This window comes from Lepidochelys kempii, chromosome 5, assembly GCF_965140265.1.
Source record: "Lepidochelys kempii isolate rLepKem1 chromosome 5, rLepKem1.hap2, whole genome shotgun sequence".
Classification (NCBI taxonomy): Eukaryota; Metazoa; Chordata; order Testudines; family Cheloniidae; genus Lepidochelys; species Lepidochelys kempii.
In genome coordinates this window covers 112,179,499-112,206,430 of record NC_133260.1, presented here as the reverse complement: position 1 = coordinate 112,206,430, position 26,932 = coordinate 112,179,499, and the positions used below count along the sequence as shown (strand labels likewise).

Genomic DNA, 26,932 nt, shown 5'->3' with positions numbered 1-26,932 from the left:
CACAGTGTCTACACACACACTGCGTCGACCTAACTACATTGACATCAACTCTTTACCTCTAGTGGAGTTGGAATTATTAAGTTGGTGCAGTGGGTGAGTTACGTTAGGGGGAGTGAAATTTTGGTGTAGAAACATAGTTAGGTCATTGTAAGCTGCCTTGCGTTGCCATAACTCGGTAGAGGAGACCACGGCTTTGGGTCTGTCCACCAAAATTGACTACACTTTGCAACATTTTTCAGCTTTAGTGTTGTCTGCTAATTTGATCATGAGTGAATTCACATCAAAGAAACATCAAGTGATGAATAAAGTTTTGCAGGGAAGAAAAGGACTTTTTAGGGGCTTAACTCAAAAAGTTTGAATGTTTACCTGAATCTATTCAATTTGGGAAACTGTGCTGGAAATCTCACAGGAGCAAGAATTCGTGAGAGACTACTAGTGTTTCCTGCTTCCAGTGAAGCTGGTCACACTGAGACCACAAACTTTCTTAGGGCATTTTGTCTCTTCCACTTTTGGACCCAGCAAGAACCAAGAACTGAAGAGATGAATGAAAATAAAAAACAAAATAAAAAAGGGTAATCGAACTTTTATTTTTTTCTCTTTGAACCTTTGAAAAGGTTAATTTTAAGTTTTGGACACATACATTCTGTTCAGGTCTTATTTGATCAGAATCTGTCCAAACCTCGTTATATGAATGTGTCTTCCACCTAACTCTGTCCCTGGTTTAATTTGGTCAAATCTGCAGGAACTAAGTCATGTGTGTTACAAAAGAACACAACCACCACCATTTATTTTGATCTGTTTTGACCATCTTAGACAGATACTATTGGAAAATCCAATTACTAGCAATAGGGAGTTGCCATTTAGTGCTAAATGTTTGACCCACCCTTAACTGGGCCTCCATTGTTGAGGATTCAGACTGTCATTGTCTGACAAATCAAGGACTTACCCCTCTACATGACCTAAATTGTGAGTGCAAAATTGTGACTGCAAAAAGGAAATATGACTGAAAATCTGAACTTTAATGAACAAAGTTCTGAACGAGACTAAAGAAGAAATAGGCCAGAAAAGGCCCATCTCATAATAAGAGATGACTATACCCAAAAGTGTGTTATTTAGACACTGTCATTGGCATTGTGCTAAGTTCTGAGGCCCTTGTTTGAGCAAAACTTCCACGGACTGCAGTGAAAGGAATTTTAAAGGACCTAATTTTTGGCTAATTAAACATTGCCATGTGCTATGCAAGCTATGAAATGCTCCCAAGTATTGAGTGGTTAAGAAGAGCAACTGTAACACCGATAGATGCCGGTCGTTGGCAGGCAGGATCGAACCCGGGACCTCTGAAGCTTAATGCATGAGCCTCTACTGCATGAGCTAAAAGCCAACTGGCCATTAGCTAAGACTGTAGAGCAGACTCATTTTACCTCTCTGTCTAAGTGGTCTCGGTGCCACTAGATGGGACAGAATACGACACCCCAGAGGTATGGGGATTACATACTTCACCCGAGGGAGAAGCTGAGGAAGTGCGTCCTGAGCTTCAGAGACTTCCCAGTTAAAATCCTGAATGAGCCCCCACTTCTAATGCCAACAGAGCCCGGTTATCGGTGGGTGGAATTGAAGCTAGGACCTTTGGAGCTTTGTGCATGAGTCTCGACCACATAAGCTAAAAGCCAACTGGCTGTAGGGCCATTTTACCTCTCTCTCTAATTGCGCTGTTAAACAATAATAGAAAACTATTTATATAAATATTTTTGGATGTTTTCCACATATTCAAATATATCGATTTCAGTTACAACACAGAATACAAAGTGTACAGTGCTCACTTTATTTTTTATTATAAATATTTGCACTGTAATAAAAGAAATAGTATTTTTCAATTCACTGAATAAATATACTGTAGTGCAGTCTCTCTATCATGAAAGTTGAACTTACAAATGTAGAATTATGTACAAAAAATAACTGCACTCAAAAATAAAACAATGTAAAACTTTAGAGCCTACAAGTCCACTTAGTCCTACTTCTTGTTCAGCCAATCGCTCAGACAAACAAGTTTATTTACATTTGTAGGAGATAATGCTGCCTGCTTCTTGTTTATAATGTCACCTGAAAGTGAGAACAGGCATTCTTATGGCACTGTTGTAGATGGCGTCACAAGATGCACTAAAGATTCATATGTCCCTTCATGCTTCAACCACCATTCCAGAGGACGTGTGTCCATGCTGATGATGAGTTCTGCTCGATAATAATCCAAAGCAGTGCAGACCCATTCTGTTCATTTTCATCATCTCAGTCAGATGCCACCAGCAGAAGGTTGATTTTCGGGTTCTGTAGTTTCCACAGTGGAATGTTGCTCTTTTAAGACTTCAGAAAGCATGCTCCACACCCCTTCTCGATCAGATTTTGGAAGGCACTTCAGAAACTTAAACCTTGGGTCGAGTGCTGTAGCTATCTTTAAAAATCTCATATTTGTATCTTCTTTGTGTTTTGTCAAATACGCAGTGAAAGTGTTCTGAAAACGAACAACATGCTGGGTCATCAGCTGAGACTGCTATAACATGAAACATATGGCAGAATGCTGGTAAAACACAGAGCAGGGGACATACAATTCTCCCCCAAGGAGTTCAGTCACAAATTTAATTAACACATTATTTTTTTAATGAGCATCATCAGCATGGAAGCATGTCCCCTGAAATGGTGGCCAAAGCATGAAGGGGCATGCGAATGTTTAGCAGATCTGGCATGTAAATACCTTGCAATGCTGGCTACAAAAGTGCCATGCGAACGTCTGTTCTCATTTTCAGGTGACATTGTAAATAAGAAGCGGGCAGCATTATCTCCCATAAATGTAAACAAACTTGTTTCTCTTAGCAGTTGGCTGAACAAGAAGTAGGACTGAGTGGACTTGTAGACTCTAAAGTTTTATATTGTTTTGTTTTTGAGTGCACTTATGCAACAAAAAAAATCTACATTTGTATGTAGTGCTTTCATGATAAAGAGATTGCACTATGGTACTTGTATGAGGTGAATTGTAAAATAATATTTCTTTTGTCTATCATTTTTACAGTGCAAATATTTGTAATAAAAATAATATAAAGTGAGCACTGTACACTTTGTATTCTGTGCTGTAATTGAAATCCATATATTTGAAAATATAGAAAAACCTCCAAAAATATTTAACAAATTTCAATTGGTATTCTAATGTTTAACAGTGCGATTAAAACTGTGATTAATCACAATTAATTTTTTAAATTGCGATTAATTTTTTTGAGTTAATCGTGTGAGTTTACTGCGATTAATCAACAGCCTACTTTATACCAGTGCTTAGTATCAAATTAGAGTGATAGCATCATATTGGTGAATGAATGATATGGTTCCTATGAAGTAATATATATCCAGTGAACTTCTATTTGTATTCAACTTTGATCTTCACAAATATACAACTTACAATGTGATTTATTATTTATATTTAAAAATCGATATGAATGGAAATGTTATCATTATGCAATCTACAATTGCTCAACTAACATTATTTAAAATGAATTCATGCTTTTAAAATGCACTGAAGTCCAACTTCTTATAATAATGAAACACCCAACAATGTTCTGAAAAACAGTCCCTTAGATATTCCTGAATTTATCTCCCCCCTAATACGCAATTTCTGTCTGTTCTTTCTTCCTTGGTTTATATAATAATTAGTCCTGCCATGAGTGCAGGGGACTGGACGAGATGACCTCTCGAGGTCCTTTCCAGTCCTATTATTCTATTCCACAAGGGACCCGAGACACCTGATTTATCATAATTACATAAGCTTTTCCCTATTCTGTTTCTTTGTGCACAGTGTAAATTATTCTGTATTTCTATCTATAGTTTTTTAATCATAAGAGTAATTGCCAAGCCTAGGAAGATTTACATGAGAGAACTGGGAAGGGCTGGGGGAGGGAACAGGACAGGAAGGTATTCAGGAAAATTTGGATGTTTCAAGTGGATGAAGTAATCGCTTTTGCATATATCATAGAGCTTCGCATTGGACTCATATCTACAGCTCTGATTATATTAAAGAGTATATTATTTTGGTTAATTTCACACTGATTTTTAACAAATATTGATACTCCATGTTAATAAGGTGAATTTTCTGATACTCTGATGTTCTAAGTCCAAGAAAGTGTTGATACATCAGTGTGGGCCTTTCCTGGTCAGCCAGCCAATCACACTGGACTGTACTCACCACAAAACACCCCACAACATCCAAATGAGACGAACAAACTCCTTCTGTTCCTCACCAAATCCAGCTATACTCCCAAGTCTCCAGAGATGAAAATACTAACAATAGGGATGAGCCAAGCTTCCGGATTTGAACTCCTCTGAACTTTGAGTTCTGCAAAATCCAGGTCTCAATTTTTGCAGATTTATAATTAGTTGTCTAATCACACTGTGTAAAGAGAATGTGCCTATAAATAATAGCTAGATCCAGAAAAACAACTACACAAAATGACACCTAACTACTGAACCTGTGATATCTGCTCTCTATGGGCCTTATTCTCCTGCCACATCATCAGAGCATAGGAGAGAATGACTCCAATAGAAAATCCATGTGAGATATTGTTGTGGCGCAACTGAGCCATTTGTACCTTTCAAGTGAATTCTGCTTTCTCTACTGATGGAAACGGGGGTTGTTGGTTTTTCAGACTAGCATCACCACCAAAGAGCCTGTTTATTTGCAGAATAGGAAATTGTAGTCTAACTCTTCTGTCTCCTGAATCAAGAGTAAAGTTCGCAGCTAAGTTCTGACTCTCCAGTCATTGGGAATAAGGTATAAAAGTCAAAAGGAGATTGCTTTCCAAGACTTTGCTCACAGTGCTGGCAGTTAGGAAAATCTTGTTCTGACCTGTGAACTGAGCAAATTTGATATGGAAGTCACCAAGGGAGCTCACAATACATATGGAACAGCAGGATTTCCTTTTTACAGTCGATTGTACTTTTCTGGTCATAAAAAGCACACTTCACCATCTAACTTTACTGTTATTGTTCAGTATCCCCTACAGACAGGAACTTTGTTATTGTTTTAAGCATGCCACACTGAACAGGCATGTTATAGTTTGGACCCACCCCCCAACGAGTCCAGTGCCTCCTGCTGAGGTGATGGTCAGGTTTCCATTGAAAGAACGGGTGTATTGTGATAGCCACACATTTTAGAGCTCCTAGTTATATGACCCCAGAGTATCTGGGCACCTCACCATCTTTTGATGTATTTATCCTTACAGCGCCCCTGTGAGGTAGGGAAGTACTATTACCCCCATACTACAGAAGGAAAACGGAGGCACAGAGAGACTCTGCCTGCATAACCTTGGACAAGTCATGGACCAGTGACTGTGGCACTAGCCTCGGAGTTGGAAGATTCTAATTCAGTTCCCTGGTCCATCCTCTTCTCACGCTCTCAGATACCCACTTTGGCTGATGGTCTGTGAAGGCTCCTCAAGGTAGGCGTTGCTCTCCTAGATTTGAATCCAGAACATTATGATCTTTACCCATACACTCCAGACTGGCTTTGAGAAAACCAGTCAGATTACAACCACTTAGCATTAATCTCCACAGGTTCCATGGCCATCATTTACAGCATGATTGCTAAACAAACTGCATCCCAGGGGCATCCCTCTGGCTCCCAGAGATTTCATTATGAGTGGCACAGGCACATCTGAGGGCAGCTGAGTCCAGAACAAAGTGAAAGCACCAGATATGCTGGCTAGAGAACCAGCAACTACAGTTGTAAAAAAAGGTTTTGAAATAAAATATTACACTGAGATTTTTAATTGAAATATCAACCGGAACAACTACAAAATAAAGGCCAAGAATTTTCACAAAAATGTTGCATCCTGTATTTTGGCTAGCTTTTGAGCTAAAATGTTTAAAATTCAGAATTTCAACTCTATTTTTTGTCCAAAAAGTTCATTTCCCCCCTCCCCCCATGATAAAATACCATCCTGTTTTTTGACCAGCTCTTCCTGAATGTAGGTACCATGGAAATGTGTGCTTTAAAAATATACACCGACAGGCACAACAAACACCAGTGTCAGAATATATTGTAGGTATCATTAGCAGGGGTATTAAAATACCCAACATTTGTTTGCTATTTTCTCTCTTCTTTAGGATGATGCTTAAATTCTTCTCACAGTTCTAAGCAGTGGCTGGAGCAGATGGATTTACTGCTTTTGTTTCAGTTCCCAGCTATTTTAAATGGTACCTATGTTCCAGTCTCTCTAAATTCATGAGATTGAGCTTTATTCCAAAAAACTGCAGCATCTCTTCCTGTGGCTGCCTTGTAAATGCCGTCCAAAACATTTATTTGATTATATATCGCGCATGCTGCTGTGCTTCTCCCTCCTTCTATATACTGATCCTCGGGTGTGCATTATATTTTCAAAAATCACTACACATCAGGAAGATTGTATTTCTGCTGATCTGAAAAAACACATGCAGCTTGTGGACTGATGCTTTGGGGAATGATTTATCAAATGTTTTCATATCCATTTTCCAAGCAACAACAAGCTGCTAATCTACAAGGAAATATTTAAATGAAGAAACAGATGCCAAGTAACCTCATGCTATTTTAAAAAAGTGGTCAAAATATATTCTTCCTCCTTCTAGTGTCTGTCATCTCTGCATCTGATAGTTAATCACTGTTTTCATCTGCAATGTATCTTCAGACTCCAGTGAGCCTGAAGGCAAAAGCCCTCACGCAAAGATTATATCTCATGTATACAAAAAAGGAGCCATTAAAGATTCTGCATTCACCATGCCAAGTATCTGCTGTTACCATGGCATTTTACTATACTTCGATGAGGAGGTATCATTATACCACAATCATTGGGGAATTACACATATTATATTTTTAATGGCAACCTCTCTACTTCTACAAACTTCACTTAGGGCCCAAGCAAAGTTTGACTCCAACAAAACTCAGCTTTTCCAGAGTAAGGATTTCAGGAGAGACCCTGACTTTCTAGCTGACATCTTCTCTAATGTAAGAAAATGATGATCTTGGGCCTGAAATGATCAATTCTGTCTCTGTTGTAAACCTGCAACTTTTACCATGTCTGCCCCTTCATAAATGAAGGCATGAACTCTGCTGCCCTGAGATGCATTCTGACAGGTGCTGAGTGCCTTCTCAGACACATCTATGCACCATTAGACCTCACTGAATTCCAGGGGACCTCAGGCACCTCACTCAATGGGAACTGATGTGTTCAGTACCTGGAGGAGATGCCCAGTATTTTACAAGACCAGCCTCCTTGCTTGCACATGGAATACAAGCATGTGTGAATGAGTTTGTGTAGTTCCTGTCCCACAAATACACATAACATGCTATCACTGGTACAGTTTGAGATGAGAGTCCATTGCCCAATTCATTTAAAAGGGTTTTGCTCACTTCCACCATTCATGGGTATGATGTTACTCATGGATAAAACATCAGTCTTCTTTCCCCCTTATTACTGGGCAACCTCATTTCAGCAGCAGCTATCATATGGCATATCGCTCTACAGCATCACTTGCCACCATACTTCTCTGTGACATCTCTTCAGCATTAAGCGTCAGCAGCAATTGTTGTGTCAAAATACACCACACTACAAGCAAAACTGCTTGCTGACTTTTTGAACTCCAAACTTGGATAGGTCATGGAATGATATTCCAGTGAGACTGCATCCCAGTGATCCCATGTGGGCAGGCAAAGACTTTGATCTAAAGCACGGGTCTTAAAGAAAGCCCCCACTCCTAGAAATATGGATAAGGACTGACTGATGCTCCCATCGAGGTAACATAGTAGAAAATGTGTGTCTGCCTATTTGCCCAGAAGGCAGAGCCAGAGAGGAACATAGCTCTTTATGAACAATAGAAGTGATTTATTTCCTTTCTAGCTGGGGGAACCTTTGCAAGCACCAATGCAGAAACAGCCTGCCCCAGAGTCAAAAATAGGCACCATAGCAAGAAGACACTATTCTTCAGCACGAGGTAGAGTGTCCTCCATGTTTTCTCACATATGGGCAAGTAAGAGGGTGTTTCCCATCAAATCTACTACATCTCTTACTATTAAATTCAAGGGGAAAGGAACTTAAAAAAAAACATGCATGAGGAACAGTCAGGCACACAGCAGCAGAAGTAGGAACATGGGTGCAAAGATGCCCTTTAAGCCCTCTTTACACACCATGGCCCAAGTTGCACTCTGTAGTTTGATGGCAGCTCAGACCTGGCCCATAGGTTACTCTTATGATTACATTTTGCCTATGAGCCAAAGGATGGGCAGATTGTGGTGACACCCAGCAGTATCTTCCATAGAGCTACTTGTGTGGGTAACTGCTCTCACCACTAGGAGTAAAGGAATCACAGCCTGGCTCAGTTTAAGCAGAGGTGAAAGTAAGCCGGTACGCCCCGGTACGGTGTACCGGTAAGAGCTGGTGTGCCGTACTGGGACCGGCTTTCCCAGATGGCAATTTAAAGCCCTGGGGTAGCGGCGGCGGGGATTTAAAGGGCCCCGGAGATCCGCTGCTACTGCCCCAGCCCTTTAAATCTCCACCTGAGCCCTGCTGCCGAAGCCCTGGGGTAGTGGCGGCGGGGCTCTGGCAGGGATTTAAAGGGCCCCGGAGCTCCAGCCCCCGCTACCTCCCCGGCCCTTTAAATCCCCGCCGCCACTACCCCAGGGCTCGGGCAGCAGGGCTCAGGCGAGGATTTAAAGGGCTCAGGGCTCCGGCAGCCACTACCACAGCAGAGCCCCAGGCCCTTTAAAGCTCTGTCAGAGCCCAGAGCCCCGGGGTAGCGGTGGCAGCCTGGAGCCCCCAGGGCTCCTCAGTGATTTAAAGGGCCCAGGGCTCTGCTGCAGTAGCGGCAGATGGAGCCTTGGGCCCTTTAAATCACCTCCAAGCCCCGGGGTTCCCAGCCGCCTCTGCAGCTGGTAGCTGGGGGGTGATTTAAAGGGCCCAGGGCTCCCAGCCGCCGCTACCGCAGCTGGAGCCCTGGCCCTTTAAATCAAGATTTAAAGGGCCCAGAGATTTAAGGCCCTGCCTCTTCCAGTTCAGGCCACACCTCTTCTGGTTGAGGCCACACCCCCTGCTCAGGACTCCGGCGTACCGGTAAGTCCTTTAAGTTATTTTCACCCCTGAGTATAAGCCACATATTCCAGTTTTGTTGCCTGAATAAAGTGGTGAGAAAATAAAGTTAAAAACAAGACAAAACAATGTCTTGAGAATTTTTTTTTTTTTTAAAGAGTCTGGTATCTCTGAAAAGTCCCCTCTTGGCAGCTCTCTAGCAGCTATAGGTAGCAGCCTGCAGAAAAGGCAAGCTACAGTAAACACTTTAGGACAGCAACTAATAATAGTTCTGTTAGTTTCAGAATTTTGCTGAATTGGTCAAATTTGGCCCACATTTTAGCTTTTGTCCAAACATATATTTACTAGGGCTGTCAAGCGATTAAAAAAATTAATTGCGATTAATCGCACTGTTAATAATAGAATACCATTTATTTAAATATTTTTGGATGTTTTCTACTTTGTCAAATATATTGTTTTCAATTACAACACAAAATACAAAGTGTACAGTGCTCACTTTATATTTATTTTTGACTACACGTATTTGCACTGTAAAAACACAAAAGAAATAGTATTTTTCAATTCACCTAATACAAGTACTGTAATGCAATCTCTTTATCATGAAAATTGAACTTACAAACATAGAATTATGTACAAACAAGTTTGTTTACATTTACAGGAGATAATGCTGCCCGCTTCTTGTTTACAATGTCACCTGAAAGTGAGAACAGGCGTTCTCATGGCACTGATGTAACCGGCATCGCAAGACAGTTACATGCAAGATGTGCTAAAGATTCATATGTCCCTTCATGCTTCAACCTCCATTACAGGGGATATGCATCCATGCTGATGATGTGTTCTGCTTGATAACAATCCAAAGCAGTGCGGACAGATGCATGTTCATTTTCATTATCTGAATCGGATGCCACCAGCAGAACGTTGATTTTCTTTATTGGTGGTTCGAGTTCTGTAGTTTCTGCATCAGAGTGTTGCTCTTTTAAGACTTCCGAAAGCATGCTCCACACCCCGCCCCGATCAGATTTGGGAAGGCACTTCAGATTCTTAAATCTTGGGTCGAGTGCTGTACCTATCTTCAGAAATCTCACATTGGTACTTTCTTTGCATTTTGTCGAGACTGCTATAATACATGAACTATATAGCAGAATGCGGGTAAAACAGAGCAGGGGACATACAATTCTCCCCCAAGGAGTTCAGTTACAAATTTAATTAACGCATTATTTTTTTAACAAGCATCATCAGCACGGAAGCATGTCTTCTGGAATGATGGCCGAAGCATGAAGGGGCACATGAATGTTTAGCATATCTGGCATGTAAATACCTTGCAATGCCAGCTACAAAAGTGCCATGCAAATTCCTGTTCTCACTTTCTGTTGACATTGTAAATAAGAAGAGGGCAGCATTATCTCCTTTAAAAGTAAACAAACTTGTTTGTCTTAGCGATTGGCTGAGCAAGAAGTAGAACTGACTGGACTTGTAGGCGCTGAAGTTTTACATTGTTTTGTTTTTGAGTGCAGTTATGTAACAAAAAAAAAAGTCTACATTTGTAAGTTGCACTTTCACGAAAAAGATAGCACTTCAGTACTTGTACGAGGTGAATTGAAAAATACAATTTATTTTGTTTATCATTTTTACAGTGCAAATATTTGTAATAAAAATAGTATACACTTTGATTTCAATTACAATATGGAATATAATATATATATGAAAATGTGGAAAAACATGCAACATATTTAATAAATTTCAATTGGTATTCTATTGTTTAACAGTGAGATTAAAACTGTGATTAATCGTGATTAATTTTTTGGGGTTTATCGTTGAGTTAACTGCGATTAATCGACAGACCTAATATTTACAAAACCCAACACCATTACAAATGGTTCCATGGGGCTGTTTTAAAAATTCCAGTGTTTTTTTATTGTAGTGTAGGCATACCCTAAGTACACTTAAATGGTTACTGCAGCTATAGCACTTCAGTATAGACATTTGCTATACTGACAGGAGGGGTTCTCTCATCAGTGTAGGTAAACCACCTCCCCAAGAGATGGTAGCTAGGTTGTTGAAAGAATTCTTCCATCGATCTAGTGCTGTCTGCACCGGAGGTTCGCTTGGCATACCTAGATCTCTCGGGGGTATGGATTTTTCACACCCCTGAGAGACAGAGCTATGTCCTTGTAAGTTTCCAGTGCAGAAAAATTCACATCTCTGAGCAGCATAGTTAAGCCAGCCAACCACTGGCATAGACAATGCTAGGTCAATAGAAAAATTCTTCTGTCAACCTAGCTACTGTCACTTGGGGAGGTGGATTAACTACAGAGACAGGAGAACCTTCTTGTCACTGTAGTAAGGCCAGGTTTACACTAAAAGAGTAAAGTTGACCCACACCCCTGAGTGATGTAGCTAAGCCAACCTAACCTCTGGTGTAGACAGCGTTAGGTTGATGGAAGAATTCTTCTGATGACCTAGCTACTGCCTCTTAGGGATGTGGAATACCTACAGTGACAGGAGAACACCTCTCATCACTGTAGTGTCTACACTTCCCACATAGGCACATTTGAAAACTCCACGTATAGTGCTTATTACCACGAATAGGTCCCAGTGAAGTAAAAGCGACTACTCGTTGATGTTTGATAGCAAATCAATGTTTGATAGCAAATGTATCTGGCATGAGGCCCTTAGTTATTAAAATTATTTTAATTTGCATGAGTTTTTATTGGGACTGTAGGTAAAGGAATTCTAGTTGAAGTGTATTATTATTAATCTTAAATTGTCTTTTCAATCCAGAAAAATAATTTTGCATTTTGATAGTGGCTTAGAAAAGTGCCAAGTGGCCACAAATATGGTTATAAAATCCCAGCATGTGAGAGTTAACAGTAACAGCTTCTCTTTTTGCTTGCTTATCTCCCTCATAGTAATCTTGTGGTCAATTTTTGAAGAACTGTGTCCAAAATAAAAATATTTTTGTATTCCTCACAGAAAATCTTGTAGAATAGGGACTAATCTGAAAACTTTCAAAGGAAATAAGTGGAATTGCAGAAATTTACTACTGTTTCCCAGATATAAAAATAAATGTTAATTTTCTATTGGTTTTCCATGAAATGCTAAGTTTGTGTCACTTTAAAGCACTTATGGAAATATAAAGCAAAGAACTGGACCTGTGACATGAAATCTTATTTTGCACATGCCACAAGTTAAGTAAACCAGAAATTATTGGCATACGTAATATATGGCTCATCACTCATTGCCAGTTTCAGTTCATATAAAAATTGGGTAAGTTCCCAAACTGAGAGGTGCTGCAGGTTCTACTATGAGAAAATCTTGTCCTTAATAGTAGGAGCTGAGTTTGGTAGATAGCTGAGCAGGGCCTGCCATAGGGGCACCATAAAAGGGTTGCAGGGAGAATGGATGCATAGCTGGATGCATCTTACTGATGATTTGATAAGGAGCAATGGTACCCTCTGGTCACTACCTGAGAAAGATAACCATGGGGTGCTAACTAGACAGCTGGTGGGCACGGCTATGGAGACTACTGTCCCTTCACCTCTAAAGGTGGTTTGCTTCTGTGACCTCTGAAAAGGACATTGTTTAAGGGCCTGCTCAATGGGAGTTTTGCCACTGACTTCAATGGGAAAAGGATGAAGCCCCAAAAGAACTCCCTCTCTGCCCCTGCAGCCAAAATGACACAGTTGGGAAGTGTGCTACTGAAGGATCTCTTTCACCTGGTGAAAAGCAGCCTGTAAAACTTGGCACCCACATTGTGGCCCCAAGACTCAGAGCTTTACCACAAGGGAGGTCCACAGGGGTTGAGATGGGATGGCAAATGGATCCATGTAGTCATTGAAAATATATTGGGGCAGACACACTAGAAGAACGTATGCAGCATAAATGACGGGCTGCAAGCCTTGTCCTTCAGCTTTTAATTCTCATTCAATTAAGTAGTACATTCTTCTTCTCAATGTGCAAATTTAGCCTTCTCATGCTTCACATATTTTCCTCTTCCTGTTAAGGAAGCTGTGTTTAACGAGGTAGCAGGCAAACCTCACCAATTCAGATTCTCATTTCACGTAAATCCTGAGAAGTCTGGATACTTATCAGAATTTACCCAAGGGTTTCGAAGTTCTCTTCTTTCTCTTGTCTCTTAACTCCTTCTCCTCACTGAATCCTTCACTTCCATGATACCCAACTTTTCCCTGAGAGGATTCTCCACTTACATCCTGTCTCTCAATCAGTTGACTCCCAGCTTCCTGTTTCCTTGCAATTCCCAACAGCATCCTCTTCATTCACCACACCCTCTCAGCATCAAGTCTTTTAGAATTAAATTAGAATATCACCATCCAGAGCATGTGAGATCTCTGTGTAGAAGATGGCTCAATGCTTAGGAGGCATTAAAATGGACCTTCTGGATTACAGAATAGGAAGGACTAGAGGGGACAGCCAGATGGGGTAGCTGTAGAGAGGGGTTATGGAGATAGAGTGTCTATTAGATAGTTGCAGAGAAACAGAATTTGGGAGCAAAAGGGAAGGGAGTCTTTTATCCTAGTCCATGCTGACAAAATCCTAAAAATTAATCTAGTGTCAGTTAAAAGAATGGCTGAGGTGTGGGCCAATTGTTTTTGCAGAAGTAAGTGGTCTATCTGTAGCTGAATGCAGGTAGGACAATACGTGGCTAACTGCAGACAATAATTGGATAATTTGCATGTGTATCGAATGCTTTGCACACATGTTTTGGCTATGCCATGTTGTGTCACCCACTTACATATGGACAGTTTGGTTGTATCTGTATGAATTCTAGCAGACTGGATACTTCAGTCCCAGCCCATCTCTTATTAGAATATCTATCAAGAACTTTCTTATGTTTTTATAATATCAGGTCAACTTCAGCAATGTGTATCTCCACAGAATAAATAGAAGTACATCAAGAATAAATTTGGCTTGATATTGGGAACTCCTGGAGTTTCCTGTACCCTAAGCAGGAGCAGCAGGCTAGGGGATGATATGGCCCCATGAGACTAAAGTAGAGGTTATTATGTACAGACAGATGCAAAACACATTTTATGACTGGTGCATTATCACTTTCAGATCTCAACAAAAAAACTTCTAAAGATTTTGCTTGGAAAACCTGAGAGGAAATGGATGAAACAGAAGTGACCAAGTCCTAGGACTGCGAATGCAATAAAACCACACCTGAAATGATTTATTGAATGCTATCAAATACCTTCAGATATTTCCCCCCCAAAAGAGCTCCTTAACTGCAGGTTTGGTGGAAGCACAAATGCAATCCAGAGCAGCTTGCTAAGAAACAATTACAGATGGACACAGATGTCAGCACTGAGGGAAAAATAAATCCCAAACAAAAATAAAAATGTAAATAAAAATTCCCCTTATAGAAATATTTGCTATTGAATGTAAGCAAAGAGCTGGTAGGAGGCCTGTGGAAAGGAATACAATCATTCTTATCAGCACTGAGACAAGGTACAGATCCTCTGCTAAAGATTTACAATCCTGCTTCTGCCAGGTTAAAAATCAGTACTGAACTACTCGATGATTTCAGTGAGAGTCATGATAAGGCTGCCTGAGAAGCTGGTTGTTTAACTGAGCCTCATATTAAATATGACCTCCAAGATATTGGAAGAAAGGGAGCTTAGAAATAACAAGAAAAGAATGAGAATCTTTTTGCAAACAGACTGTGTCCATAGGCCTGAAAACACTCTACAATATACGGTAAGGGTTGGAGTGCAGAGGAAAGAAAGACAAAACAGAAACGTTATAACTAGAAGGTGGAGAAGAATGAAATAATGGAAGAAGAAGATCATTTCATTCAGAATTATTTGCTTGTAAAGCTTGGAGCACACAGAAGATTAAAACAAATACCACAATGAAACAAACAGCTTGCAAGAGCAAAGTAAATGTAGAGAAATGGACAAAGCTCTGGGAGAAACCCTGCAGAAAGGACAACAGGAATGGATGACTGAAAAGTAGAGACCAGTAGTTATGTGGAGAGGAAAAGGAGACCGAAGCACAATCTAGAGTACCTTTAACCTCATCCTGACTCCCTCATCCATCTTTTTGTTACATCCACTTCCTGTGGCTCTTACTTCGTGTATATACAGTGTCCAGCACAAAGGAGCCCCTCATATGCCCCTGATCTGGATGAACATCTGGATCTGAATTTTGCATGTTCAGCCCATTTCTCATACTTTTATCCAACAAACTTTAGAGATCAACTTACCGATGAGGACAGAACTTCCAGGATTTAGCGCCAACCTTGTTCCTGAAGGAGAGGTCAGCACTGAGGGAATATCCGGCCCCGAGATTAAAAGCATTGTTGTCAAGTCTTCTAATTGAAGGAGGGTTTGTGGGGGGTCTGGAAACAGATTGAGAGACTGAGATGACAAAGAACACCATAGCGGATAAGGTATTGAGGAAGTTTTAACTCAGCTGTCACATTATTTGCTGTGCTGGATCATCAACATTCCAAAGGGGACATACTAGGCAGTACTGGACAGCGTTAGAGGTGTGCTTTGCCTGATGTGTCAGGCACATGAGGAGGCAGGGAAGAGGTTAAAATAATAATTCAGGGTCAGGCACAAGCCCTCAAATGCTAAGAAAATTTGCATTAAGGCTATTACAGCATCCTTACTGTGACTAGCTAGGCACTGCAGCACATTTAGTTCACTAACAAAGGAGCCCCTCATATGCCCCTGATCTGGATGAACATCTGGATCTGAATTTTGCATGTTCAGCCCATTTCTCATACTCCTTTAGGGCTCCTTTAGTTCACTAACAGATAGAGTCGCTCAGAACAGATGGGAAATTCACACAGCACAGCCAATACAGTATCTAGTCATAGCACACTACTGCTTGAAGTATGCCAGGCCACACTCCAGGACTTTCACTGCTCTGTAGCTGTGTCCACATGAGACTTTACTGAATAGCAAGCTGGTGCAATGTAGATTCACCCGATGGCTTGCCACCCAGAAACTTGCCACATAGAGAAGTCTCAAATCACAGTGACAATATTAATGGTCTAATCCAATGCCCACTGAAGCCAATGGGAGCCTCTTTATTGACTTCAAAGGACTTTGGATAAGGTCATAATTCAGGATTGTTTTAGCACTGAGCCAAATCTGGAAGGCTACTCAGGCAAAACTCCAAATGCCTAAGAGCCCAAGTTGCAGAGAGTTATTACTGTGAATACAGCTACTCTCAAGTAATACTGAAGTCAATGGGACTCTGTGCAAGAGTAACTGTCTGCGTGAGGATCACTTTTCACAGGATCAGTCCCTAAGGACTGTAGGATTTGGCCCATTATTAATTATAAGATGACAGTGATCCAATTTTTGTATTTTGTTTCCTGTTTTCCCCACCACTGTCATTTAAGTGACAGTAAATGTGATAGAGGAGAGAGAAAGTGGATGATCTTTTACTGGACCAACTTCTGTTGGCGAGAGAGAGAAACTTTTGAGCTCACACAGGTCTCCTGCTGATAATAGCTCATCTGAATTAATTAGCCTCCTACTCCACCTTTTCATGTTCTCTGTATGTATGTATATATATATCTTCTTACTATATGTTCCATTCTATGCATCCGATGAAGTGAACTGTAGCCCATGAAAGCGTATGCTCAAATAAATTGGTTAGTCTCTAAGGTGCCACAAGTCCTCCTTTTCTTTTTGCGGATACAGACTAACACGGCTGCTACTCTGAAACAGGTCAAGACATAGTTCAATGAAAGATACTACCTCACTCAGCTTCTCTCTCTCTAATATCCTGGGACCAGCATAGCTACAACAACACTACAAACATTAAACTTGATGTAAGTGAATGGTGGCCCCTTCCCATTCAGTTAAATGGGGCTGCAAGTTGAGCCAGGGTTGCTACTGTTATGTGTACTCATTATGACATATATATGGCTCAGGTGTTTCACACTATTTCTTTTTATTAAAATGATTGTGAAAGTGATTTGCCTACAAATGGGTATAAGCTGCCTGGCAAAACAACAGTAACATTGTATCTTTAAAAAAGAAGCCATTTTTCGTGAGCAGGAAAAGGAAGCCATGTGAGAATTATGACCTGTAAGATGAAACTCAGGTTGTCATTTTTTAAAATCTAGGCAGATAATTTTTAGATCAAGTTTCTAGGGTTGATCTGAAGTCACATGGGACCCATGTGAACATCAAACAGAGGCTGTAGCGCTGTCCTTAAGACTGAGAACTTTCACTTTCAAATCTTCCCCAAGAACTGGAGGCTTTGAGGCAGCAGATTCTGTAGGGCCTAGGTTCACCCTGCAAGGTTGAATAGTTGAGATTTAAACAGGCAATATAATAAGCCCTGAAAACAGAGTTCTGTAATGGACACTTTTTAATGGTGTTGCTGCAATAATATGTACATGGTTACAAAACGTGCACGCTTCATTACCCAACGTACAGTAGCGTTTACATAGTCCTGCCGGATCTTTCATCTCTCAGACAGCAGGAAATGACACAGATGTGTTATTAGGGAGGCAAATACATCAGCAAGCACAATAAATCAGCTGCGGATAAAACTTCCATCCATGCTTTGGGCCTGACAATATCTTTCTAAATCACCCAGCTAGACATTCAGCCTGCCACCGTGAAACCCAAGACAAAGTAAACTTCACCCTTCAATGAACTGAGTTACTGTTTTGTAAAAGTGCACAGGGTTTATGCATCTGTTAGTGAGGTGTGAAATTGCTCAGTGTCACTCAGTGTTTTACCGGGGGGGGCTGCTTCTCGGAGATGGAGCATTACACAGGATATTGCCTTCATTTCACGGGTGCCATTTTGGGGAATGGTCGGGGAGGGGACTGGTTCTTTCCTTAGCCATAAAATCTGAATGTGTGAAAATTACATATTAAAGATTTTTTTTAGCTTATTCTTTTTTTCTCTTCTAACCCACGTACCCTTCCCCCCTCCCTATTCCAATATCTTCTGCCTTCTCCACAAATGAAGACAGTCTTGTTCCTGCTTATGTAGGCTGCTAACACAATTAGCAATTTTTTTCACTGGAACACAAAGTGGTTTATATTACTCTCTCTTCTGTTATGTCCTCTGACTAGCTTCGAAGACAAAAATCTGTTTGGTGCCTAGGTTTCGTGACTACAGTGACACGTGGGAAATGTCATGAACAAATAGCCCTTCCATAGACAACGTGCATTTCTGTAGCTTACCAAGAATCAGCAGCTGTGTGCTTTCAGTCACCTCTCCACGAAGATTGGCTGCCTTGCAGGAGTATAACCCCTGATCAGACAGAGTTACATTTGCAATCAGCAATGAGCCATCATGCAGATGATAGGCAGGGGCCAGCTTGATCCTATTCCTCAACCAAGTAACTTCTGCTTCAGGTACACCTGGAAAGGCATTAAAAAGAATAGGAGCTGGATGGAGGTTTTACTACTAGGGACAGACAAAACAGTTGGGATAAAATAATAATCAAAACAAGCCTTTAACCAAACTTCCCGGCCAAGGGTTTTTGAGGTTCAAAAGAGTTTGGTCAACTCTTTCAATACATTAAAATATATATTAAAGATAAAATAAATGCCTTTGGATTTCCTGGATCCACCCTGGCCTGGAAACAGAAGGGCCACGCTTTTCTGAGGGAGGCTTTTCTAGCAGGATTTGTGTTCTGACTATAAGCAGGCAGCACCACTGGAAATCCTAAGAGAAAGCTGGTTCTTATGAGATTTTCAGTCTAATTTAGCAGAGGGAAACGACACCTTTTTCTATAGCTTCTTCTCATGTCATGATCTAACACAGGGGCAGCATACAAGGAACAGAACACCCCCCTCTGCAGCACCAGGATGGAGGTACCACCACCTGCGTAGGACTGTCTCACCTTCATTGACTGTTCTCTATGTAACATCACTGAAGAATGTTCTGCATTTTACAATGCTGTGCAGATAAACAGGGAAGATACACATCAGGATAAGCAGTTGATTTAGTGGAGCTACTCCTGGCTAGAGAATTTTTCAGATTTCCACGCCTATGGTTCAAATTTCAATAACTCCGTCAACTTCCAATTTGCTGTCTGATCCCAAGGTTCTTTTACTTTTTTCACAGTGCGAAGCGCACATGAAAATGGCAACTGTCTTGTGGGCCACCCTCCCAATCACGATCATATAACATTCTTGTGGCAATCGCTTACAGAGCAAAGTAATATTTAGGAACATGCTGAATGTATTTTTACTGTCTTTTAAGGTGATTTAGAAGCTGAGAACATGGAACAGGAGACAGCACCATGTGATGAGCCAGCTGTTCATGGGCCACTAGCAAGTGCTCTACAGACCATGAGTGGTCAATAGATGACATTTTGTGAACCACAGGTCTAATCCTTTGATATAGGCTGAGAAGACTCTTCCTTGGAGCTGTTACCCCGACAGGAATTTGAATGAATGAATGTTTATCTGTGACTATATGTTCAGAAAGGTAGATCTTCCCAACAAACTAATGGTTTGCAGCAGTTGGGAGGGTGCTGTACGTTCTGTGGTAAGAAATCTATTAGACTGGAAGAGGTCAGTTATTTCTGGAGGGTATTAAGATACAAAGTGACCTTTTGAAATCCCCCAGACCTGCTGCAATTGACTATTAATGTGTGACCCCACCTTCCACTTCACTCCAAGTCAACTGGCAAGGACAGGGTACAAGAATTTAAATAAGGTTCGAAGTCTGCCTGTCAGTTATCCCAGTTTGTAAGACAGACAGGCTCCACCTCTGATCTCTGTACTCTTTCACATAACAAGGATACTTCTGTCTTCACTGGGTGGCTCAGGGGATAGAGACTTTTGCCTCTAAACCAGTGGTTTAAAGCCATCCCAGCTCATGTAATTCCTTGCCATCGGACAGCTGTTCAGTAGCGTAGGCGGAAGGAACTGGTGGTCTTGATACAATCCTTGTGGTAATGTGCCCACATCATGAAAACCATCATACAATTGGCAATTTTGTTGTCAGTCACAGCAGAAAGACAAGGACCCAGGGGCACAGAGAATGAACACATCTCTAGGGACTAGACAGGCACTGTGTGAAGTCTCAATGACTAACTGATTCTAAATGATTCGTGGGGCCAATAAGCAACATACAGTGCTAAGCAGTCAGAGCTTGAAAGAGAACAGCTTGCCCACTTCTGCAGCATCAGGGTGCTCTGCCTGTTTTCCATCCCCGCTGCACCACCAGCTGACTTTGCCAGCATTTGGCACTTGCCTTCAGTGCCACCCCAATTTAGGCACAATCTATTCTATAATAGGTATTTCTGCTTTCTAGTCTAATACAGTAGCTGCACTACTTCAGGATGCTTACATTGAATCACATCTTCATGTTACCAGCACTGCCAACCCCAATCATTCAAAAATCATGAGCCAGGCTTCAAAAAAACAAACCTCCCCGCCCCCAGGAGATTTTAAAAAAATAAGGTTGGAGCTCTTTTTCTTTGCTTTCTGAGCCTTTTGGGTGCACGTGGTCACATTTTCAAACTTTTATCTGCAACTATGAGGTTAGAAATTTGCCTTTTTTTGGTTAATGAAAGTGAGATCTCCCATAATCACATGACCCCAGGAGCTGGGACTTTAAGAAAAATATCAGCTATGGCAATGCTTGTGATCACGACAGTTGACAACTGTGCTACACTAATTCACTTCTTTGCAGATGATTGCATGGCTGTTCAGATGGGCCAAATCCTGAAAGGCTTACCCAGCTCTTACTCTGGTAAAACTCTCATTCATGTCAAAGAGAATTTTACTTGAATAAGTACCACCAAGGATTGCAGGATCTGGTCTGTAACACAACTGTATAATCTGCAGCTACCTTTGCGACAGAACAGATAACTTTGCACATCCAGAGTCCAGAACATCTATAAATGTCCTTCTCTGACCACCTGTACAGAAAGGTCACTCTTCCTTTCTTCTTTAATCTAAAGCTTCCAAGTTAAACATAAATGTATTGAAACCAAATGTTATAGCTGTACAGAGAAAATTGGATGGGGGAGGATGAGAAGAAATGTACCTCTCAATGAGCAGCAACTTTGTTTTTGTGTATCCTTCTTACATGAGTGGCTTACACAGTTTACACCAAGGAAACAGGTAATGAAACCAAGGTTACAGCAAGCTGGCAAACACTTCAAAAACTGAAATATAAAGATGCAGGTGCAAACATGTGCAAAGCCACTCTTCCAAAGCCTCACCACAAGGGGGAGCAAGAGCATTTCAGTCAGCCCCAGCTCTATGTTTTGTCATGCAGTTGTTGTCCAGAGGAAAAGTAGCCTAAATAATAATGTCCAATATAGGAGAGAATGCAGTTTAAAGAAAATAATAATAGAAAATGAATGGCTGAGAGAAGGGAACTCAAACCAAGTCTCCAGCATGAAGCCATAGTACAATATTTTTCATAAATGTGAAGGAAAGAGCAGCCTAAAATTAAAGTTTCAGGGTCAGATCCTCAGCTGGTGAAAGCTGGCATCATTAATTTGGTTTCATTGGAACTACATCACTTTACACCAGTTGAGGATCTGGCCCTAAGCCATTTAAATTCCCCTTTGGAAGTAAGATTCTTTTGTCTTTGTGAACTTTTCTTTTGTTGAGCCTACTGGGCATTGAATGATGGTGTTTACCCCGGCAAGCCAATACTTGCTAATAGTATTTGTGCCCCCTGAAGACTTTCCCTTTTCTCCATTCTTCTTCAATAGCAGACATCAACAACTTTATTCCTCTGCCTTTCACTGGACTTAGTTTATCCCTCACACAAAAGGCTGACTGCTGTAAGTGACAAGCAGTGTGCTAATTCCCCTGCTCCTTTAGCTATATGATGTACATATTCTGTTAAAGGCAGCAGAGCAATTTGGAGATCTTACAACAAAAACTAGTTTCCAGTGCTGTGATGTTCTGAAATAGTGATACTTTTACGGACGGTGCTGTAGTCTGATACAGGTGATAATGAGCAACCAAGGCTTAAAGAGAAAGCCAGGAGCCCAAAAGAAAACTCCTGCATTTGAACGAACCACAGAGGGAAGAAACAGGGAAGAGTTGGAGGGATGAAAAACATAAAATACAAGGAAAAGAGAGAGTTTGCAAAAAATATTAAGTTGCCCCTTCTAATTTGTCCCGCGTCAGTAGTGACCAACACCAGATTTTTAAAACCGACCTCAACATTATTTCCAATTGTAACATCGACCATTTTGATATCTAAGGAACTGCCACGCAGATACAGTGAGGGTATTTGAATTTAGGACCTGAGCTGATGCCAATTGTAATGGAAAGACTTCTATTGACATCTATATGACCTAAATTGCACCCAGTAGTCATTATGTGAGTACCACCGAGCCCACAGACATTGAATCTTCAGACACAAAAAGGGTGCTCGAGTTAGAGACGGGCTGCAGATTGCTTCCAAAAAGGCACTGCCACCTGCAGGCTGCCTCGCAGGCTAATGGATAGGCGTTGTTTCTCTTTGGCCTGGTCCACATGAGAAAATTAGGTCAGCATAACTGCATCACTCAGGGGTGTGAAAAATCCATATCCCTGCGTGGTTACTTAAGGCCCTTGTTGACAGAAAAGGAAATTATTCAGCTTGTGCGTAACGATTGTGCTTCTAGATGTGTCCCCCCCTATAGTGCTCCACTGTAGGTGTATGTGTGTCCCTGCGCTTCTGATCGGAGATGTTTGGTAGCAGTATCTGTTCAGCCCACCCATGTGCTCTCCCCTCCTCATGCTCTATCACAAGGCCAATTAGTGCTGCATGGGCGAATCCCCTTCAGTTCCTGCTCTACCGCAGAGTCCTTACCAAGAACTCCGAAGTAGAGGGGAGGAGGGTGGGTTGTGGAGCACCCAGCGGACACACATCTTGAAGAACCATCATTACTGCACAAGGTGAGTAACTTCCTCTTCTTCGAGTAGTGTCCCTACAGGTTCTCCACTGTAAATGACTCCCGAGCAGTATCCCTAATGGGAGGGGGCTTTGGAGTCCAGTCTGTTATAGATGATAATACGGTAGAGCCAAAGCTATCATTGGAAGCAGAGTCTCCAGGAATCGTATAGCGTTCCGTGAAGGTATGTACAGATGCCCAGGTGGCTACTCTGCAGATTTCCGAGAGAGGGACTGTCATAAACATACAGCTAAGGGTAGCATAAAATCCCTCCTTTACCTGTAAGGGGTTAAGAAGCTCAAATAACCTGGTTTGCACCTGTCCAAAAGGACCAATAAGGGAAGAAGATCCTTTCAAATCTGTGGGGAGAGGTTTTGTTTGTGCTCTCTTGGGAAACAGAGAGGGACCAGGCAGGGAAAAAACCTCTCCTAAAACCCTACCTGAAATAAGCATCTAAGATTACAAAAATTGTAAGTAAAGCAAGGAAATGGGTTAGATTATCTTTTGTTTTAGCTTGTGAATTTTCCTTATGCTAAGAGGGAGGTTTATTCCTGTTTTTTTGTAACCTTAAGGTTTTACCTAGAGGGGAATTCTCTGTGTTTTAAATCTTATTACCCTGTAAAATAACCTTCCATCCCGATTTTACAGAGGTACTTCTTTTACTTTTTTTTTTTATAATAAAGTTCTGCTTTTAATAACCTGATTGGTTTTTAGTGTCCTAAAAACCCAAGGGTCTGGTCTGTGCTCACCTGGTTTACCTATTTGGTTGGTATATTATTCTCAAGCCTCCCCAGGAAAAGGGGTGAAGGGGCCTGGGGGGATATTTTGGGGAAACAGGAACTCCAAGTTGTTCTTTTCCTGAATCTTTGTCTAACTCACTTGGTGGTGGCAGCAATACCATCCAAGGACAACAAAGAATTTTTGCCTTGAGGAAGTTTTTAAGCTAAGATGGTAGAAATAAGCTTAGGGGGTCTTTCATGTGGGTCCCCAAATCTGCACCCCAGAGTTCAGAGTGGGGAGGGAACCCTGACAGGGACATTCTTGAGGAAGGCGACAGAGGAGGAAACTGACCTTGTGGGGTGTGTGCAAATTCCAATGGAGGTACTATATTGTGCACATGCTGGCAGAGCTTAATACAGTTCGAGACCCACTTTGAGAGCTTCTGGGCCAATAATGCTGTGCCTTTAGACCAGAGGTGGGCAAACTATGGCCCGTGGGCCACATCCGTCCTGCCTGACCCTTGAGCTCTTGGCCGGGGAGGCTATCCCCCGGCCCCTCCCCCACAGCTTCAGCTTGCTGGGCCGCCAGTGGTCTGGGTGGGGGTGGTCAGGGGAGGTGGAACGGGGGCGGGGTTGGACAGGCGTGGGAGTCCCGGGGGGACTGTCAGGGGGCAGGGGTGTGGATAGGGGTAGGGGTGGTTGGATAGGAGGTGGGGTCCTGGGGTGTGCTTAGGGGCGGGGGGTCCCAGGAGGGGCCGGTCAGGGGACAAGGAGCAGGGAGGGTTGGATGGGTCAGGAGTTCTGAGGAGGGGGTGGATAAGGGGTGGGAGCCGGGCTGTTTGGGGAGGCACAGCCTTCCCTACCTGGCCCTCCATACAGTTTTGGAATCCCGGTGTGGCCCTCAGGCCAAAAAGTTTGCCCACCCCTGCTTTAGATCTTTCCACAATGGAAAGGAAGAGCTTAGGAGATTTGCCAGAAGTCTTCATCCTGTCCAGGTAGAAGGCCAGGGCTCTCCTTAAGTCTAGCATGTGCAGCATGGCCTCTGTAATCACGGGGAGGCTTGGGACAAAAGGTTGGGAGGTGAATCAGTTGGTTCATGTGAAAAGATGAGGACACCTTGGGAATAAAGTTTGGGTGTGGCCTCAGAGTAACCTTGTTGTGAAAGAATACTGTAAAGGGGGTGCGCCATAAGGGCTGCTATTTCCTCTATTCTCCTCACTAAGGTGATGGCCACGAGAAATGCTGTCTTCATTGATAGGTGTGTAAGCGAACAAGTGGCCATAGGTTCGAAGGATTGTCTAGTCAGGCTCTTTAAAACTAGATTCAGGTCTCATGCTGGAGTGGGGCATCTGGGTTGGGGTAACTGGTTCGTTATGTCCTTGAGGAATCTCTTTCTGGTTGGGTATGAGAAAACTGAGTATCCCTCTACTTGTTGATGGAAAGCCGCTGTGACCACCAGGTGTACATTGAGCGAATGGAGGGATAGGCCTGACTTCTTGAGAGCCAGTATGTAATCTAACACCACGGGGAGAGTAGCAGATGTTGGCATAATTTGCCTGGAGTTGCATCAAACCTGAAACCTGGTCCACTTTTGTAGGTAATTACGACAGGTAGCTGATTTCCTATTGTGTAGTAGTAACACTTCCCGTACCTCCTTGGAGCAGGAACTCTCTATGTGTTGGAACCATGAAGGAGCCATAGCCTTAAGCTAGAGTATCTGCAGCTTGGGATGGAGAGTGTGTCCTTCGTTCTGTGAGAGGAGGTAAGGCGTGGGTTGAAGAGAGATCAGTGGACATGTGAACACGTCGCCAGCTGTACCATGTCTGTCTCAGCCAGGTGGGAGCAATCAGTATAACATTTGCTTTTTCTCTTTTTATTTTCAACAGGACCTGCAACCACAGAGGGGGCAGGGGAAAGGTGTAAAGAAGGCCCTTGTCCCATGAAAAGAAGGAGAGCATCCCCCACTGAGTGCTGTCTAAGCCCGGCCCTGGAGCAGTAGTGTGGGAATTTCCTGTTCAGGTAAGTAATAAACAAATTTATTGTTGGTGTCTCCTACTGACAGAATAAGCTGGGTTCAGCTCCCACTTGTAGTTGTGTGAGAACTTGCGACTGAGACTCTCTGCTATTGTATTCTGCACTCCTGGCAGGTAGGCTGCTGATATTAGAACATTATGGCAAATGCACCAGTTCCAGAGCTTTAGTGCTTCTGTGCAGATGGAGGATGATCTGGCATCTCCCAGACGATTTATGTGATGTTGTCTGTCATGACCTGTGTGTGTGTGTGTACCTCTGATCAGTGGGAGAAAGTGAGCTGAAGTGTTCCTGACTGCCCTGAGTTCGAGGAGATTGCTGTGGAGAATCACTTCCATGGGCAACCATCTGTCCTGAGTTGTGAGGCTGTTGAGGTATGCTCAAAATTGTTCCCATTGTGATCCTGGGAGACAGTCAATAAGGGTGTTTAATTTGTGTGACGGGGCAAGGCCTGATGGCTATAGAAAAGTAGTGGGAGATAGATATATTAGCTCCAGGCTAAACAAATCCCTGGTACCAGGTTAAGTGAAATGGAAGCTGCTCCAGGTCAATTAAGACACCTGGGGCCAATTAAGAACTTTCCAGAAGGCAGGGAGAATGCTAGGTTGATTGGGACACCTGAAGCCAATCAGGGGCTGGCTGAAACTAGTTAAAAGCCTCCCAGTTAGTCAGGTGGGGGTGCGTGTCAGGAGCTGTGGGAGGAAGTTGTGCTGTTGGAGAGGCTGAGTAGTACACACCATATCAGGCACAAGGAAGGAGGCCCTGAGGTAAGGGTGAAGTGGAGCTTGAGGAAGTGAGGGCTGCTGTGGGGGAAGTAGCCCAGGGAATTGTACATGTCATGTTTCTAAAAGGTCAGCTACCATAGCTGATACTATTAGGGTCCCTGGGCTGCAGCCCGGAGTAGAGGGTGGGCCCGGGCTCCCTCCCCTTTGCCCCCTGATTAATCACTGAGACTGGGAGACAACAGAGACTGTGCAAGGAAGGATAACTTCTCCTCACCTCCCTTGCTGGCTTATGAGGAAAATGGCTCAGTAGACTGTGACCCTTGTCTCTAGAGAAAGAAGGGTTATGTGGAGGGTCACAGTGAGCCTCTGAGGCTAGTGAAATCCACCAGGAAATGTGGGACCCACGGAGGCAAGGACAGAGCTTTGTCACATTTGGTATAGTTCATATGTAGTCAAACTTTGTTGTTAAGGCCTAGTAATTTGCAATTCTAAATTTCAG

General features: G+C 42.3%; 1 protein-coding gene across 2 annotated transcripts in view; it reads right to left on the bottom strand.

Moving 5' to 3' along the window:
* ADAMTSL1 (ADAMTS like 1) overlaps window positions 1–26,932 on the bottom strand; it is a 268,453-nt gene that overhangs the window by 25,792 nt on the left and 215,729 nt on the right. For both annotated transcript variants that reach the window (XM_073345470.1, XM_073345471.1), the window contains exons 22-23: window positions 18,280–18,459; window positions 15,319–15,453 (exon numbers count right to left, since the gene is read on the bottom strand). In XM_073345470.1, coding sequence (XP_073201571.1) covers window positions 15,319–15,453; window positions 18,280–18,459 — 315 coding nt within the window. The remainder of the gene's footprint in view (window positions 1–15,318; window positions 15,454–18,279; window positions 18,460–26,932) is intronic.